Source organism: Brassica oleracea, chromosome C4 (genome assembly GCF_000695525.1).
Source record: "Brassica oleracea var. oleracea cultivar TO1000 chromosome C4, BOL, whole genome shotgun sequence".
Classification (NCBI taxonomy): domain Eukaryota; kingdom Viridiplantae; phylum Streptophyta; class Magnoliopsida; order Brassicales; family Brassicaceae; genus Brassica; species Brassica oleracea.
Genome location: NC_027751.1, coordinates 27105108 through 27123214, shown reverse-complemented (window position 1 = coordinate 27123214; position 18107 = coordinate 27105108). Strand labels below are relative to the sequence as shown.

Genomic DNA, 18107 nt, shown 5'->3' with positions numbered 1-18107 from the left:
TTTCTTACTAGTCTGTTTATTAGCATTTGGGAATAATTTACCTGAGATGATGCAGACTGATTATCGGTTTCCTGATTATCAGACTCAATTCCGTGTGCTGACAGATCATCACTATCATTCTCTGTTGAAAGTTCTTCTACATGCTGCTCTTCTACAGGAGCACTGTTTCTTTTTGTGGACTTTTTCTGCTGAGATTTTTTTCTCCCTCGACCTCGGCCTGCCATTATCTATAGCCTCTCAATATCTTGATCCCCTGAATATATACATACACAATAAACGTTCAATAACCACCAACGCTAACAAACCCATTCAATGAAATATCTACAAAATAAATCATTGATTCTTATAGCTGTCTGATCTCAAAACCCTAAATCATTCATTCAATAATAAAACTCCAACCAATCAATTCGATCACTACATCACAATTAATCAATCACTCAACTCGGTTTCACATATCAAACAGTCTAGGACATTCTATCACCAAAACAGTTAGTCTTCAATATCACTAGACTTATCTCAAGTCTGAAACCAAACTTTCAATCTCTATAACCTCAAAACCAAACGTGTCCAAGTTTCAGTCTCTGTAATCCTCATTCTGAAAAAAATCTGAACCTAACCGATTTTCAACCACAATACTTTCAAACGGACTTTCAAACCAACAACAAAATCAATCAAAAATTGGAGAGAGAACATACCTTTTACACGGAAGAGACGAGAACGAAAACAGGAGATGGGAGATGAAGTCTAGGGTTCTGTCGATTGCGCCGCCGACAGAAGGAGCGGGAGAACAGGAACAGTTGATTCGATCAATTTTTTCAATTGATTTCGTCAAATCTAGGGTTACAGACTGATTTGGGGAAATGATGAAATCAGATTAACAAGGAAAGGCACAAGGGACTAAGGGAAGATCAGAGAAGAAGCAGTGAAGGAAGCAGTCAATGCGGTGAGCTTCATCGTTTTCGTCGGTTCTAGGATTTTTTTTTCAATTTTCAGGTTTAGAAGGTTTAGAAGAGAGTGAGAGACGACAAAGGAAGAGAAAAGGGAAAAGAACGCGCAGATCTGGTTAAGGATCCGGCTAATAGTGGGTCGAGTCAAATAGTTTAGGTTGGATCCTGTAAATACTTGGTTTCATTAAGGGCAATTTCGATTTTCACCACGTTTCTAATTAAAATATATTAAAAATTATATTGTTTTTAATTGGTGGGATAAAATAGAATGAAGATATGAGTTACTGGGGCAATCCAGAGTAAAGTCCAATACCCTTTGGAATGCATGCTACGTTTCTTTTAGTAGAGTATTTACCAAATAGTTTGACTTTTTTTCGTTTTAACATGGTTCTTATCAATAAATTCTGAAACTGATTTAACATCTAAGAATCGAAGGAAATTCCGTTGATTAATGATAAATACAAAAATATTTATTACTTAGAGGAATATGAAAGGATAAGGATCATTAAATGTTTATATAATCTCACATTAAATTTTCAATTTAGAAAAATCAGGAGTAAATCAAGAGTTAGATAAGTCAATATCCATTAAATGTGTATTATATACAATGAACGTAATCTGTGTTAAAAAAAAAAGATAATGAACGTAATCTTAATGCCTAACAAATGTAATAATCGGAAAATAAAAGAGGATTAGATATCTTTATCCAACAATCCCTAGTAATTAGTAAACCTTGCAAAAGACGTTACGTGGGTTCCATTAACAAGCGAAAAATCCGTTTCAAATGACCAATCAATGTTCTCATAAGATCATAATATCACGCAATAAGACCAATCAAATATCTCAATATTAATTACTTACCAATTATATTTTCCAAGATTTCGGATAAATTTTCATTTAAATTAATTAAAAGTCTAGTGGATTTTATGCCACCAATCAAATATTTCAATATTAATTAGTTGCCATAAATCTATTAGACGTCTAGTGGATTTGACTAAACCAAGATCATAATATCATCAAATAAACCAATCAAATATTTCGATATTAATACTTACTAAATACAATTCCCATATTTCGGATAAAAACAATTCTAACTAGATAAATCAAATAAATTTTAATTAAACTTAAATAAAAGTCTAGTGGATTTGATCCTAAACACTTGTATATAAACCTTTCCTCGTTCTCCAACACATCTCATATCGAAAACATAATCTCTCCCTTAGTTCCATAACATAAACACTCTCCAACCACAAATGGCTACATCCGACGGTGAGAAAAGCTTGATCGTGAGCTTCGGCGAGATGCTCATCGACTTTGTCCCCACCGTCTCCGGCGTATCCCTCTCCGAGGCTCCTGGCTTCATCAAGGCTCCCGGTGGTGCGCCTGCCAACGTTGCCATTGCTGTCGCCCGTCTCGGTGGCCGTGCTGCTTTTGTCGGAAAGCTCGGTGACGATGAGTTTGGTCACATGCTCGCCGGGATCTTGAAGCAAAACGGTGTCTCTGCAGAAGGAATCAACTTTGACACCGGAGCTAGGACGGCGCTTGCGTTCGTGACGCTTAGATCTGATGGAGAACGTGAGTTCATGTTTTACCGGAACCCTAGCGCCGACATGCTCCTCCGTCCTGATGAGCTTAACCTCGATCTCATCAGATCTGTACGTTACTTTGTCTTTTAGATAACTACTAATTAAGTTTGTTATGTAACGGTTGTTTCTACACCTTACGTAGAGGTGAAGTTAGGTATCGTTGATAAACCTAACATAGAGGTCAAGTTATTTTATCAATTGCTAAAATGATTACCTGTTAAGTAAACTTTTGTATGTAACGTTTGTTGATAAACCTACGTATATGTGAAGTTAGATTTGTATGTAACGTTTGTTGATAAAACCTAACGTGGATGTCAAGTTAATTAGGTTAACCAAGTTCTCTGTTTTTTTACAGGCTAAGGTGTTTCACTATGGATCAATAAGTCTCATCGTCGAGCCATGTAGATCTGCTCACCTGAAGGCCATGGAGGTGGCTAAAGATGCTGGTGCGTTGCTCTCTTATGACCCAAACTTGAGGCTACCTTTGTGGCCTTCCAAGGAGGAGGCTAAGAAGCAGATTCTTAGCATCTGGGACAAAGCTGAAGTGATCAAAGTCAGCGATGAAGAGCTTATGTTCTTGACTGGATCTGATAACGTTGATGATGAGACTGCGTTGTCTCTGTGGCATGATAACTTGAAACTTCTCTTGGTCACTTTGGGTGAAAAGGGTTGTAATTATTACACCAAGGTAACTTAGTTTTTCAAGAGCTTTCTTCTTTCAAACTTGACTTTACCATTAACCGTTACTTATGATTATAGAGCTTCCGTGGATCTGTTGATCCTTTCCATGTGGACGCTGTGGACACAACTGGTGCTGGTGATTCATATGTTGGTGCCTTGCTTTGCAATATTGTTGATGACCGTTCTGTTCTTGAGGTATACAACAATACATATAGAATTATAAAACTAACATATCAGATCAGTATAGACTCTAGAGCATTTCTGAATCATTGGTACTTGTGTGTTTTAACTACAGGATGAAGCTCGTCTTAGAGAAGTGCTCAGGTTTGCTAATGCATGTGGAGCCATTACAACAACCAAGAAAGGAGCAATTCCAGCTCTTCCCACAGTGTCTGAAGTTGAAACTCTCCTAAATGCAAACTGATCTACAACAAGTCTGGAACTTTAAGATTTAACGTTTTACTTTCTTTTGTTGGCTTTGTGTTTTGGTTCTGTGTGTTCATAGAACTGTTTTGATTTTGTTACCTTATGAATAAAAAACGCGTTACCAAGTTTAGTGACGACTGTTTTTTTTTGAGTAGTGAATGCTTTAAAGAACAATTGCTTGAGGATAACATTCAGACACTTGCAAATCCAGTGATCTCCAGATATGTTTGCATTCTTCCCACCTCGAACTCATCCTCTCTAGAAATGATTCAGCCCAGACTTCCTTGCTACCTCCCATACTCAGCTCATATGGCACTGAGAAACTGCTACAAACACACTCAATTATTTTCATACATACATTGTTGTTTAGTCAGCAGAATCACAATGTTGGTGCTGAAGTTGTTACCTAGTTAGCTCTTCTAAATGAGAGTCTTCTCCGGTTGTACCGTTCCTGGAAGATTTTTTAAGTTAGACATCACAACAATGTTTCAGAAAGCTAAAAAAATTAACTAACTACCTAACCTTTGTACAAGAACTTTGAAGATGCGGAGAGACTTGGTTGAGAGGTTGTAGATTGCATCTTCTATGTGATCTGTGCCGAATAAATACACAACTGGATAGTCCAGTAACCATCTGCAAATACAGATCAACGCTGAATAAACTAAGTGTTATAAAACTCAGAGGAGAATGATTTGTTTTGGTAACTCTCTCAACCTCTCTCACTCGTGTGTTTGTGTTAAAGCAAGAAATAAAAAAATCAAAACAGAGAGACACACAGTTTGTTAACCCAGTATCAACGCATCGGTGTGATGACGTCTAGTCTGGGGCCGGATTCAATCCAGGCAATATATTGATCAAGGGATGATGATTCTACAGCTCAAGAACAGAGCAGCAATTCTCGCAAGCTCTCAAATGTCTCTTCTCTCACTTACTGCAAGAAGAAGACCTGAAGCAGAGTTTTATAGTAAAACCCTACGTAAAGTGAACTCTCTGTCGCGACCAGAAGTTTCACTTTCTCATCTTATACTTCTTCACTAAGCACCGGTTTAGTCTCTGCAATAACCAGCTTCAACTGAACCGAACTTAACCAGCTTCTCAATTCAAACTTCAAATAAGCTTCAAACCAAAACCTTTCTGATATTGAATCACAATGAAGCTTGAGCTTCAACATTCTCCACCTTGATTCAAGTTTCATCTCTTTCTCAATATACTACACATACTTGGGACTTAACCTTCGGGAGTGATGACTCTTCATCTCAGTTGATCAGCTTTAGAAGCTCTAAAGCTGCAACAAACTTGTTAACAGAGACAGTTTTGGTCAGAATGTCCGCTGGATTCCGGGAAGTGTGTATCTTGTTCACTTCAACCTCACCATCTTCAATGATGCCTCTGATGAAATGATACTTCCTTACGACATGTTTTGTCCTTTCATGAAACGTGTTGTTCTTAGACAAACATATAGCAGATTGTGAATCACACCAAACTGTTGCCTTCTCTTGTTTGAACCCCATATCACTGATCAACCCTTTTATCCAAATCCCCTCTTTCACAGCTTCAGATAACGCCATGTATTCAGCCTCAGTGGTTGATAGTGCCACAACAGACTGAAGACATGATCTCCAACTCATAGCATTACCGCCCACTGTAAACACATAGCCACTGGTTGATCTACTCTTGTCCAAATCTCCAGCAAAGTCTGAATCACAATATCCTTGTACTCTGAACTCTTTACTCTTCGTAAACACCAAGCTCAGATCAGAAGAACCCTTAACATATCTGAGTAACCACTTCACTGCCTCCCAATGTATCTCTCCAGGCTTGCTCATGAACCTACTGATCAACCCAATAGCATAAGCCAAATCTGGTCTTGTTCCCACCATTGCATACATGAGACTCCCCACTGCACTTGAGTATGGAAACTTCTCTGTATCAATACATTCTGAGACGTCCTTAACTGCAGATAGCTTAGTCCTCCAATTGGTGTGTTCACTGTCTTAGCCTCATGCATGTTGAATCTCCGAACCACCTTGGACAAGTAGTTTGCCTGAGACAAATACAGAACACCCCTCTCTCCGTCTCTCTTGATGTCAATACCCAAGATCCTACTTGCTGCGCCCATATCCTTCATTTCAAACTCTGAACTCAGCACTGCCTTGAGCTTAACAATTTCTGCCATTCCTTTTGAAGCTAGAAGCATATCATCCATATACAATAATAGATACACCCAGCCGCTTTCAACTCTCTTCACATAAACACATGAATCGTGTTCACTCCTCAAGAAGTTTTGCTTCTTCATGAACTGATGAAATCTCTTGTTCCAAAGCCTTGGTGACTGTTTTAAGCCATATAAAGATTTCTTTAGCAAACAGACCTGATCCTTTCCTTGATTCACCTCAAATCCCTCAGGTTGTTCCATGTACAGCTCCTGATCAAGAGTTCCATGTAGAAATGCAGTTTTTACATCCATCTGTTCAAGCTCCAAATCTTGATTAACAACTACAGACATCAAAATCCTTATGGAGACATGTTTAACAACCGGTGCAAAGACTTCTTGGTAGTCTATGCCCTCCTTCTGAGTACACCCACAAGCAACCAATCTTGATTTATACCTCTTAGGTTCAACTCCGGGAATACCAGGCTTCTTCTTGTACAGCCACCTGCAACTGATAACCTTCTTTCCCTTTGGTCTATCAACAACATCCCACGTCAAATTTCTGGCCAGAGAATCCATTTCTTCACCCATCGATCCATTCCACTTAGACCAATCCTTTGATAGCTTAGCTTCATGGTAGCATCTTGGTTCTTCAATTTCTACATCTTCTGATACAAGAAGTGCAAATGCTACCATACTGTAATCTGTGAATCTGGCTGGTGGTGCAGTAACTCGTCTAGCTCTGTCTCTGGTTAACTGATAACCTGGAAGCTCATCTTCTACATCCTTCTGATCTTCTGTTGCATCAATGAACTCTTCATCAGATTCGCTAGAACTCTCCATATCAGCTCCACCTCCAACAAAATTCTCTGTATTTGACTGATGTTGTTCAACCTCGTTGTCTGGTCTAACATCAACACTAACCTCAACTCTGCTTGAACCACTTGATTCTCCTGTCTCAGGGCTCCCTTTCATGTTCTCCTCTTTAGACTTCAGATCCTTGTACATCATCTCTTCTTGAAACACGACATCTCTACTGATCACACTTTTCTGTGCTTCCAACAACCACACCTTGTAGCCTTTTGTTCCTGAAGGATATCCCAAGAAAATCCCTTTCAATGCTCTTGGTTCAACTTCCCTTGATTATGATGCACAAAGCAAACTGAACCAAACTTCCTCATATGCTTGTATCCTGGTTTCCTGTTCAACCACAGCTCTTCTGGTACATTGTGATCTATTGCAAAGCTTGGAGAGCGGTTAATCACATAGGCTGCTGCAGCCGCTGCTTCTGCCCAATACTCTTCTCCAAGACCTGATTCATTCAGCATACATCTCACCTTCTCCATTAGTGTGCGATTCATTCTCTCTGCAACGCCATTTTGTTGTGGCGTGTAGGTACATGTACGATGTCTCTCTATGCCATGAGCCTTGCAATGATCATCAATCTTCACATTACAAAACTCCAAACCATTGTCGGTTCTCAAGACCTTCACCTTCTTGTTCATCTGATTCTCAACAAGACTTTTCCACTCACAGAACTTGTCAAATGTCTCATCTTTAGTCTTCAAGAACATCAACCACACCTTCCTTGTCTTATCATCTATGATAGATAAGAAGTATTGCTTCCCAGACAGTGATGGTGTAGTGTTTGGCGACCCCCACAGATCAGCATGTAGATAACCAAGAATGTCCTTAGTATCGTGTCTCCCAAGGTTAAAACTCAGCTTCTTTGATTTCCCCATTATGCAATGTTCACAGAACTTGAGCTCCTTAACCTCACTACTGCTGATCAGTCCTTTTCCAGCCAAGATATTCATGTTGTTGATACTCATATGCCCGAGCCTGCTATGCCATAAAGTTGTTTTATTTGACTTGTTCAACTCTGCATTGCAGATCTCTGGAACAACAGTTTCTCCATCCAGAACATACAGACCGTTCATCAAGTTGCCTCGAAGTGCTGTCTTGTTATGCTTGAAGTACCTGACTTTACCATCTCTGCCTTCATGCCCATAACCAAGCTTATCCATGGTACCAGTGGAGATAAGATTTCTTCTTAAATCAGGTACATATCTGACATTGTTCAGCACCTTGATCGTTCCTCCATGTGTGTTGATTCTGATCGACCCTTGTCCCTGTGACTGAACTGAATGATCATCACCCAACAAGATAGTTGTACCTCCATTATCCTGCAGATCAACAAACCAGTCTCTACGCGAGGTCATGTGAAACGTGCAACCTGAATCCAATACCCACACATATTTTGCTTTCTGATCAACCATGCTCAATGACTCAGCTTCAATCAACTTTTCAGTGATAACTCCTGCTTCTCCCTGACCCTCAGTTCCAAACTTTTTCTTTCTTGCATAACAGTCTTTCTTTGTGTGACCTTCTTTCTTGCAAAACCAGCAAGTGACCCTTGATCTTGAGTTTGATCTGCCTCTCCCTTTTCCATTAGAATCCTTGGGACCTTTAGAGAATGACCTTCCTCTTTCTCTAGTGTACAAGCTTGCTCCAGAACTTTTGTAATCCTTAGCAGCTTCTTGAATCTCTCTTTCTCTAGATCGCAGAGCTGACACGACCTCCTCCAGAGTCAGAGAATCCCTTCCATACTTCAAAGTATGTCTGAGCTAATCATAGCTCGACGACAGAGACGTCAAGAACAAGATTGCTTGAACTTCATCTGAAACCTTCACATCCAAACTTCCAAGCTCAGCAACAATCTTGAGAAACTCATCTACATTCCCGTCTACACTCAATGACTCATCCATCTTGAAGGTGTAGAACTTCAGCTGCAGATGTATCCGGTTAGGTAGAGACCTTTTCAACAACAACCACATCTCTGCAGCAGTAACACAATGCTCAATCTTTCTCACCACATGGTCACCAAGACTTGTTATCATCAACCCCATAGCTTTCTCAGATTTCTCTTGCTCTATGGGATCTGGAACTGTCTTTGTCAAAGGCTCTGAAGGCTCTGTTTCTTCACCTTCAGCAGGCCTTTTCTCTTCGCTTCTAGTGAGAGGAACCTCCATCTCCAGCTTGTGGTATGTGACAACGTCTTTCAGACCAAGCACACGAAAATGAGCCATCATCCTCGTCTTCCACATACTGAAATCTCCAGTACCATCGAATCTATCGATCTTCACCCTCAAACCTTCTACAAGATCTTTAGCCATCTTGTAACCAACAAACTACCACTCCTCCTTACGTAAAGATCAAGTCTTTAAGATAAAGCTTGTGTTTTTATGACAAAGCTTCAATCTTTTCGACCAAATACCAAACCCCAAAGAAAGCTTGAACCTTTATGATGAAACTTGATGTATTTCCACCAAAGCTTGAACCTTTACACTTTTCTTCAACAAAGCTTGAAACTTTATGGTTTTTCTTCAAAGTTTAAAGTTTTTCTCAAGACTCTGAGCTCTGATACCACTTGTTATAAAACTCAGAGGAGAATGATTTGTTTTGGTAACTCTCTCAACCTCTCTCACTCGTGTGTTTGTGTTAAAGCAAGAAATAAAAAAATCAAAACAGAGAGACACACAGTTTGTTAACCCAGTATCAACGCATCGGTGTGATGACGTCTAGTCTGGGGCCGGATTCAATCCAGGCAATATATTGATCAAGGGATGATGATTCTACAGCTCAAGAACAGAGCAACAACTCTCACAAGCTCTCAAATGTCTCTTCTCTCACTTACTGCATGAAGAAGACCTGAAGCAGAGTTTTATAGTAAAACCCTACATAAAGTGAACTCTCTGTCGCGACCAGAAGTTTCACTTTCTCATCTTATACTTCTTCACTAAGCACCGGTTTAGTCTCTGCAATAACCAGCTTCAACTGAACCGAACTTAACCAGCTTCTCAATTCAAACTTCAAATAAGCTTCAAACCAAAACCTTTCTGAAATTGAATCACAATGAAGCTTGAGCTTCAACACTAAGATTACATACGGTGAAATGAATGAGGATTAGGATCTGAAAATTACCCGTTTAATGTTGGAATTGTAACCTTAGTGTCTTGTAAACAACAACTAAGATCAATGAATAAAGAAGACTGAGAAGAGTTGGCTTCATCTAAAGCTGCTGTGTGATCCATCATTGCTGCCATCTAAAAGAAATGTGGAAGAGAATAGATTCTGAATCGACCTAAGCTGCATCCCTAGATCGCTTTACTTTCTTTGCTCTACCATCTTGGATAAGACAAAATCAAGAGTGAGATGAGTCCAACCACGGAAACAAATACTGAAGCTTTTATAAGAGGAACAACCTGTGGAGGATCTTGTTCCAAGTCGACGAAGAACAATTCAGGTTCAGAACTCAGCCAATTGGGCAGTGTTCTTACATTGATCAGGTAAATCATATAACCATCAGATATTTGAAAACTGATAAAACCTAGAGGACACAAGTAGCATGAACAAAAGCAGCTTACTCAAGTAGTAATGTTGCTTGAAGAGAAAGTAGAGAGACTAACCTCTTGGAGAAGCTCAAGAAGAGAAAGCAAGCGAGTTTGTAGCTCAGGCAACTTGCCACCATAGTCAATCATTACAACTGGTCTCATCCCCGTGCATAGTGCCAGCACATCTGTTCCATGAAACCCGTTCAAAGCATTGCTTACAGATTCAAGCATATGTGAAACTGAGATCATCATACTAGAGTCTAAAGTTCAAAACTTTTAATGATTTATCTCTGACAGAGAGTGGAAACTCTGATAAATCCATCAAGCCAAAACACACAGATTGGCTTCATTCTATGTAAAATGATCTCAAACAACCTATATCGAGGCGTTGTTTGGAAGAGGCTTTGAGTCGCCATTTGATTTGTGAGAGAGAAGAGCTCATACGTTGAAGTATTTCCTCAGAGCTTGGAACCTCCATCTCGGAAAACAAAAGACTCTGAAGCTTAAGAATCACTTCATCGTTCGTTCTCCCGGCTTGGACGCTTTCTTATTAGAAAATTATTTCAATACAAACTCTGAACCTTTGCGTTTTCTCATAAATAGCCCCAAACTTGTTTTTTTTCCAAGAATCACTTCCTTGATCGTTCTCCGCATCTTTATTAGGAATATTTACAGTACAAACCCCTGAACTTTAGGATTTGTTACATAGTTAACCCCAAATTTGTTTTCTTATCTATCACTTCCTTGATCGTTCCTCCAGTTTTCGAGTTTTTGGACGCTTTTTATAACTAGAAATATTTTCAATACAAACCCTGAACTTTAAATTTCTTTCTCAAAAAAAAGTAATTAAGAAATATACGTGTCAAACTTCTATTGGTTCGATATCACACGTGCGGGCAAGAGTCTCTCACATGACCTTCCTTCGATCTATTGTATATTCATCACTTTCTATCACACCGGAAACTTAGCCGGCGAACTAATCAATTCAACCTCGAGATCCATCACCACCTCCACACCTTCATTCAGGTATGCGTGTATGATACTCTAAAACCCCTAGATTAGCAATGTCGCAGCTTCGATGCTCGGACCCTTTTGAATCGATCTTTTCTTTGATTGCGTAATAGAAGATCATTTTGATTGCTGGGTTGTTAAAAACAAGAACCAAATTCAAATAAAGCTTTCTTCTTTGAGCATTTGAGCTTAGCAATTAGTTAAATTAAACCTCTATTGTGTTAAATGGCAGAGATGTATAACAACAACAACATGACTCAGGCAGTTCCACAGCCTAACCCTTTTGGCAACGCCTTCTCTGGCCCTGGCTCTGGCCTTATCCGAAGTGGCTTGGGTGCCTATGGGGAGAAAATATTCGGATCCAGCTCTGAGTATGTGCAGTGCAACGTAAGTTATAAACCCTCCTTGTGTTCATTACTCAGCGTTTCATTTGTTTTTAACTCTTTAAGTTGTTGATATGAACAGATAACTCGTTACTTCTCCGATCCTCAATACTATTTTCAAGTGAATGACCAGTATGTGAGGAACAAGTTGAAGATTGTTCTGCTTCCTTTCCTTCACAGGGTAAGATGAAGTCTCCCTTTGTTTTGTTTTGCTCTTTATTTGTACTTATGACTCTTGATGAAACCTCAGGGACACTAGGCTAGAATCTCAGAACCTGTTGGTGGTAGACTTTCATACAAGCCTCCGATATATGATATTAATGCTCCAGACTTATACATTCCGCTCATGGCCTTTGGCACCTATCTTGTTCTTGCTGGTTTCTCACTAGGACTCTATGGCAAGTAAGTTTCTTTATTTATCTGTTCATGTGTATATGTCTTCCTTTTTTAAACCCTTTGGTTCCCAATTTGTTAGGTTTTCTCCGGAAGCTCTGAACTGGCTTTTTGTGAAAGGAATGGTTGGCTGGTTTTTCCAAGTCATGCTGCTGAAGATGACATTGTTTTCACTGGCTAGTGGGGAAGCACCACTCTTGGATATTGTGGCGTATGCTTTCATGGGTCTCTGCTTAGCTGTTCTTGGAAAGATCATGTGGGGATACTCTTACTATGTTTTGATTCCGTGGACCTGCTTGTGCACCGGGGTTTTCTTAGTGAAGACAATGAAGCGAGTCCTCTTTGCTGAAGCTAGGAGTTATGACTCAAGCAGGCATCACTACCTCTTGATCTTTGTAGCTTTAGCTCAGTTTCCTCTTTTGATCTGGCTTGGTAACATTAGTGTCAACTGGCTCTTTTGAAATGCATTGTGTTGTGAAAAAACTGTTATTTTGGTTTTGAATGTCAATTTTTTTCATAAGAGTACATTTCTATCATGATTACAAACAAATAAGGACATGAACTTTGGTAACGTTTATGCTTTTTAGTAGAAACTGTTTCCCATTTGTATGATCTCTACTCCAAGCCCTTCTCCCGCATTGCATTGGTGCAATGTGATTTCGCCTTTTGTACTCCTTTGCAGATTGGAACATTCTTAGGACAGTGCAGACAGTTATTGGAAAGGCTTCCTCTGACCTGTTTAGAGAGCCTTAGAAACTCCTCAGGAAGCAAACCTGTGAGGTAGTTGTTCTCCAAGTACAAGCTTCTCCATGAATTATTCTCAAGTCTTTTCCCATAAATCCTTGGAATATCTCCGGAGAACTTGTTGCTCCGGAGATTGATATCTTTCAAGTTTCCATAAGTCGGCAGGTTCAGTGGAAGATGACCCTGTAACTGGTTTCCTTCAGCGTCAAGTATCCGCAGGCGGGACTCAATGCCTGTAACCTGAACAACCTCTATGGATATGAACTGGTTAAAGGATACATTGATGTGAGATATCTCTGGGAACGTTAGGATTTGGTGGCCAATGGTGCCTGAGAATCTGTTCTGGCTCACATCTAGTGACACAAGGTGTTTCAGCCTATGCAGAGGCGATATGCGTCCTGCGAGGCTGTTGTAGCAGAGAGATAGAGTTCTTAGACTTGGAGGAAGCTTAGGGAGGGTTCCGGAAAGGTGATTGTTACCGAGTTCCAACGCTTGTAGCTTCCACAAGCCGTTGAGTGGAGGTATTCTCCCGTCTAGATGGTTGTTTGATAGGATCAAGTGAGTCAAGCTTCTCAAGGATGAGATCCTTGGAGGGATCTCGCCCGCGATGCTGTTCTTGGACAGGTCTATGGTCTTGAGCTCCTTGAGCCAGGTGATTCCTGGGGTTATGTCTCCGGTGAAGAAGTTTTCAGAGAGGGAGAGTTTGGTTAGTTTCTTGAGTTGGAAGACAGTTTCTGGTATTGGACCACGGAATCTGTTCTTGTTGAGGCTAAGGACCGTGAGCTCTGTGAGGTTCCCTACTTCATCAGAGAGGAAACCGTCGTAGCCATCATCGTCAAGGTCGATCTCTGTGACTCTGCTGGTTGTGTTTTCAAGAGGGAAAGAACACATGACTCCTAAGAACGTCCCTGAGCCTTCACATGGGTCTTCAGAGAAGTCCCATGTGCTGAGGTAAGAGGAAGGGGAGATGGAACTTGGATCAATGCTCCGTATGATAGACTCTAGAGCTTGGATATCAGATCGAAGAGTGGCTGAGAGAACTGATGAAGGGAAAATGAGTGAAACAAGTAGTAAGAGCAAGGACATGAGTAGTAATGAAGAAGACGATGGTTGTGTTTTAGCAGCCATTGTTATTGTTCTTCTTTAACATGAATGAAAGATATGGAACCTTTTCTTTTTAAGAGAGTATTCTTGTAATAAGAATGAGAAGAAAGTCATCGTGTTGAACCTAATTGGGATCTAACATAAGGTTTTTGGGTACACTATGGGTGAGATTCATATACATCAAAACCATGTGGACCGACCACACAATTACCTTTAGATAGTTTTCCATTTACACAAAGCTCTATGGATATTTAAAGTCATTATCATCAAATGCATTTGAAGTTATGATTACGTCTACGTTATTAAAACAAATCTTAATTTGTATGAGATGTATCTAAAGTAAAAAAGGACACTTATGAAAATGTGGAAGAAACAATTAGTGGTTATTACTTTTTGGCAATTTTTTTGTCATACATTATCAAATCCTACTATTTTAGAATTCCATCTAAACAATGTTAGTAATCATTTGACCAATATCTAAGAAAAGACGATTGAAACAGTCCACAAAATTTTTAAATTAGAAATTCACTATTTATAGAAGTTTGGTTTTGCATATAAATACGTTGTTAAGTTAATCAAAAAAAAAAGTTAATCAAGAACTACTAACAAGAAAGAGACCAAAAAAAAAAACAAGACCCGTTTAAGAGCTTATTAAACATTATGGCTATCGAAAAGAAAACCCTAATCGCCTCCTTCGTCATCGTTTTGATGATGGTAATGATGATCGTGACCGAGGTCGAGGCAAGGAACCATGTCACAATCAAGCCGCCTCCAAAGTGATATATAGTCTTTGTTGTTTCTGAATCGATCGTTCCTTCAACGAGGAGCTTCAAGCATGCATAGCTTAACTAAATTTTATTTTATATATTGTTTTTCACCTTCTTATTTTCCTAGTTATGGATGTATTATTAGTTTATTACTTACAAATAATGTATTACCTAAAAAAATTAATATGTGAATGGAATGCACTAGTTTTATATTTCATATATGTAGAGATTTACTCTATGATCTCTCTAGAAATTGACAACTTTAATGTTCACATACTTTCTTTTTAGTTTGTAATTTGTAAAAAGGATACAATATCCTTATATTAAAACTAAAACTGTGTTTTTCTTCTGTGTTGTTTTTTTTTTATATTATCCATCATCTTGTTTTGGTTGCCATGTAGAGGTTTAATTATCAAGTATCTTCTTCCTCTCATACAATCAACCAGTCCAAGTTAATAAAGCCTAAAAGATACAAACGTAGCTACTTATATACACAAATTCACAAATATCACATGAACTTACTTTCCTTCTATTTAATACACAAGCTACACATTACAAATATTTGATTATCCAAACCCCAAATATACATTAACCCAATTTTTCAAAAACTCAAAAACTTTAATTAATTAGCATAATCTTCATGCATATATACATACGTTATACAAACAGGAAAAAAATGGAAAACAAAGTACAATCCTGTTGATTTGTTCTTTGGCCATTATGTCTGCATTCAACGCCTTGTCATATCTCGTACCTAATTGTATATAAATTTAAATATTGCATTACATATAGTAATACTATAGTGTCATCATTTTATAACTTTTGAACGAAAATATAAAAATACAAACCTTTTTAATTTGGAATTCTTAACGGTCTTCAAGAATTGAGCTTCTAAACTTGGACTTTTCAATTTGATTATCCTTCTAAGATTTATAGTTGGAGCGAAAATCGATGGTGATTGACCCTATTAGCATCGGTTTAATCATGGTTTACAGTTCACAACGTTAATTCATTCCGTTTTATCCCTTTGTAAACAACTCTCTATATAGAAATAGGCTAAGGTACTTCTAAAATTTACATTTGGACCGAAAATTGATGGTCATTGACCCTATTAGCATCGGTTTAATCATGGTTTACCGTTTACCGAAATTTTTGGTTTTCGGTTCGGGTTCAGTTTTGAGTTCGGTATGATTTTGAGAAATAATTCAGTTTTCGGTTAGGTTTACAATTTTTTTTAACATAATAACATAACCCAAAATTAACAGAAATTACTGAAAATAACCAAACCGAATTAACCAAACGAACCAAAAATAACCAAAAAATCTTGATTTTATAGCTAATTATATCGACATCTAACCAAAATTTTAAAATTCGGTTATTTTCGGAAAAAAACTATAAAGCCAAAAACCAAACGGAACCGAACCGATTTTATTTTCGATTCATTTCGGAGGGATTGTGGCTGAACTAGAGCTTGGAATTTTAATCAATGCCCGCGGGCCCCACCCCATTTGACCCGCTGCGTGGCGGGTGCGGGTCTAACAATCTGAAAATTTTCAATCGTGGGTGCGGGTGCGGTCGAGATTATTTTAAGTGGGGCGGGTCCGGGTTAGCCGAATTTGAGTCGCGGGTACTTGCTAGCCCGCAAATTAAAAAAAAAGATTTTTTTTTTACAAAACCATTTAAAAAGAAAACATTTTGTAAAAAAAAAAAATTTGTAAAAATTTATAAAATATCGTAAATATTTATATAATTTTAATTATAAATATATTATTTTCATATATTTTTAAAAATAATTATTTTTAACTATATAATAATTATTTTTAATATAATTAATATTACCCGCGGGTTTGGCGGGTTACGCGGAGCGGGTGCTGGTAGAAATTTTTTTGTTTGCGGGTTATGCGGGTCGATTTTTTGAATCATGATTCGACCCGCAGTGGGGGCGGGGCGGGTCGGGGCGGGTTGACCCGTAAACCCAGCACTAGGCTGAACCGACCCTTAATATTCAAGACAAAGACTAGTTAAAAATCATGTATATAGATAAAAGACTCAATGTTTCTTTCCCTCGTGACAGGTTAGTGAAATACTGGGTGGATGGTTCAAGAAAGGGTGCATTGGAGGTAGGGCTGGGCAAAAAACCTGGATCTGAAAAACAGAACCGAACCCGATCCGAAAAAGTAGTATCGACCCCGAACCAAAATTGATTAAATATCCGAATGGGTTCAAAATTTTGGTATTTAGAGAACCGAAACCAAACCCGATCCGAACCGAAGTATTTTGGGTACCCGATTATATCCGAAATTGATTTATATACCTATATATATTAATTATTTTTAGATTTAATATATGTTAAGAATATCAAAATATATAAGATACTTTTAAATTTTCCAAAATACTTATAAATATATACAAATAGTCAAAAGTAACATGTCTAAAATAGCTAAAGTATACTCAAAACATCAACAATACTTATTGATTCTCAATCCAAAAATTCAAACCAAACCAATTTATATGTTAATTTTAGATACTTTGACATATGCTATTCAAATTTATATGTAATATATTGTTTTGTTTATAGATTTTGAGAAATTTAAAGTATATAGTGAATTTCAAATTTTTTAAAATAATTTAAATGGGTTATCCGAACCCGAACCGAACCCGCAAAGATCATGTGGGAACCAGAATTCACACCGTCGATTTTAATGAATAAGTATGGAGGAAAACCAAGAAAACCCAATTTTTCCTGAAGGTCTGAATTCTCTGCGTAATCACTTTCAAAGCGTAAAAAGATAGATAGTAAGATAAAGATAAATAGTCGCTCGGTGGCGTTTTATTAATGAAATAGTATGAATATAGGACTTCTCCGAGAGGAGTAGAGATATGCTAACTAGACAAAAGCAGAAAAGAAAGGCGGCAAAACGTTATAAGCCTTGCCTTGCTAATCTAACCACCTAAGTTCTAAGTTCCTAAGCTAGCAGGAGTTCTCTAAGTCTAAATTCTCGGATCCCTTTTCTTCTGCTCCAGCTCTCTTTATATAGTTGTTTTAGGTCGGTGGCCCATTTACTCCTTTGCCTTTGGGCCCAACTTTATCTCTTTTGGGAATATTCCATTTTTCGTCGATCTTGGTAGTTATCCTCGAATCTTGATATTTATCTTCAGAAACTTAACGTTTATCCCACTTCCGCGAGTTAGGATAAGCCGTCATAACTCCCATTGGGCTCAGGTCCCTTCTAAATCGTAGATCGGCCTCTAGACACGTTTTGATCCTCTCGGGCCGTTTTTACGCTTTCGGGGTTTTCTACGATGTTAGTAGTAAAACTTTGAGAATAACTCCGATCGAGACGAAATGAGAGGTATATGATCCAAAAGTTGGACATCACAACTATACGGAAGACACGAGAGTCGTAAAGAGTCGGACTGGCCGGGATTGGATTGTCCTCGGCCTAGGGTGAGGTGAACCGGGCGCGGATCGTCCTCGCCCATGGGCAAGGTGACCGTGGTGCTGGTCGTCCTCGCCCA

The 18107-nt window shown here is 38.6% G+C and overlaps 2 protein-coding genes and 2 pseudogenes across 2 annotated transcripts; 2 read left to right on the top strand and 2 right to left on the bottom strand.

Moving 5' to 3' along the window:
* The first annotated feature begins 2129 nt into the window (after nt 1-2129).
* Nucleotides 2130-3770, top strand: LOC106339713 (probable fructokinase-4). Its single transcript, XM_013778570.1, has 4 exons — nt 2130-2602; nt 2889-3221; nt 3293-3409; nt 3510-3770. The coding sequence occupies exons 1-4, from the start codon at nt 2201-2203 to the stop codon at nt 3636-3638; spliced, it is 981 nt and encodes a 326-aa protein (XP_013634024.1). The 5' UTR covers nt 2130-2200; the 3' UTR covers nt 3639-3770.
* Nucleotides 3771-3803: 33 nt separating this feature from the next.
* Nucleotides 3804-10664, bottom strand: LOC106339714 (annotated as a pseudogene).
* A 443-nt stretch (nt 10665-11107) lies between these two features.
* Nucleotides 11108-12530, top strand: LOC106339798 (annotated as a pseudogene).
* A 58-nt stretch (nt 12531-12588) lies between these two features.
* LOC106339797 (probable LRR receptor-like serine/threonine-protein kinase At4g36180) lies at nt 12589-13852 on the bottom strand. The gene has a single exon (XM_013778671.1). It carries the CDS (start codon nt 13843-13845, stop codon nt 12589-12591), a length of 1257 nt encoding a protein of 418 aa, XP_013634125.1. The 5' UTR covers nt 13846-13852.
* Between the last annotated feature and the right edge of the window lie 4255 nt (nt 13853-18107).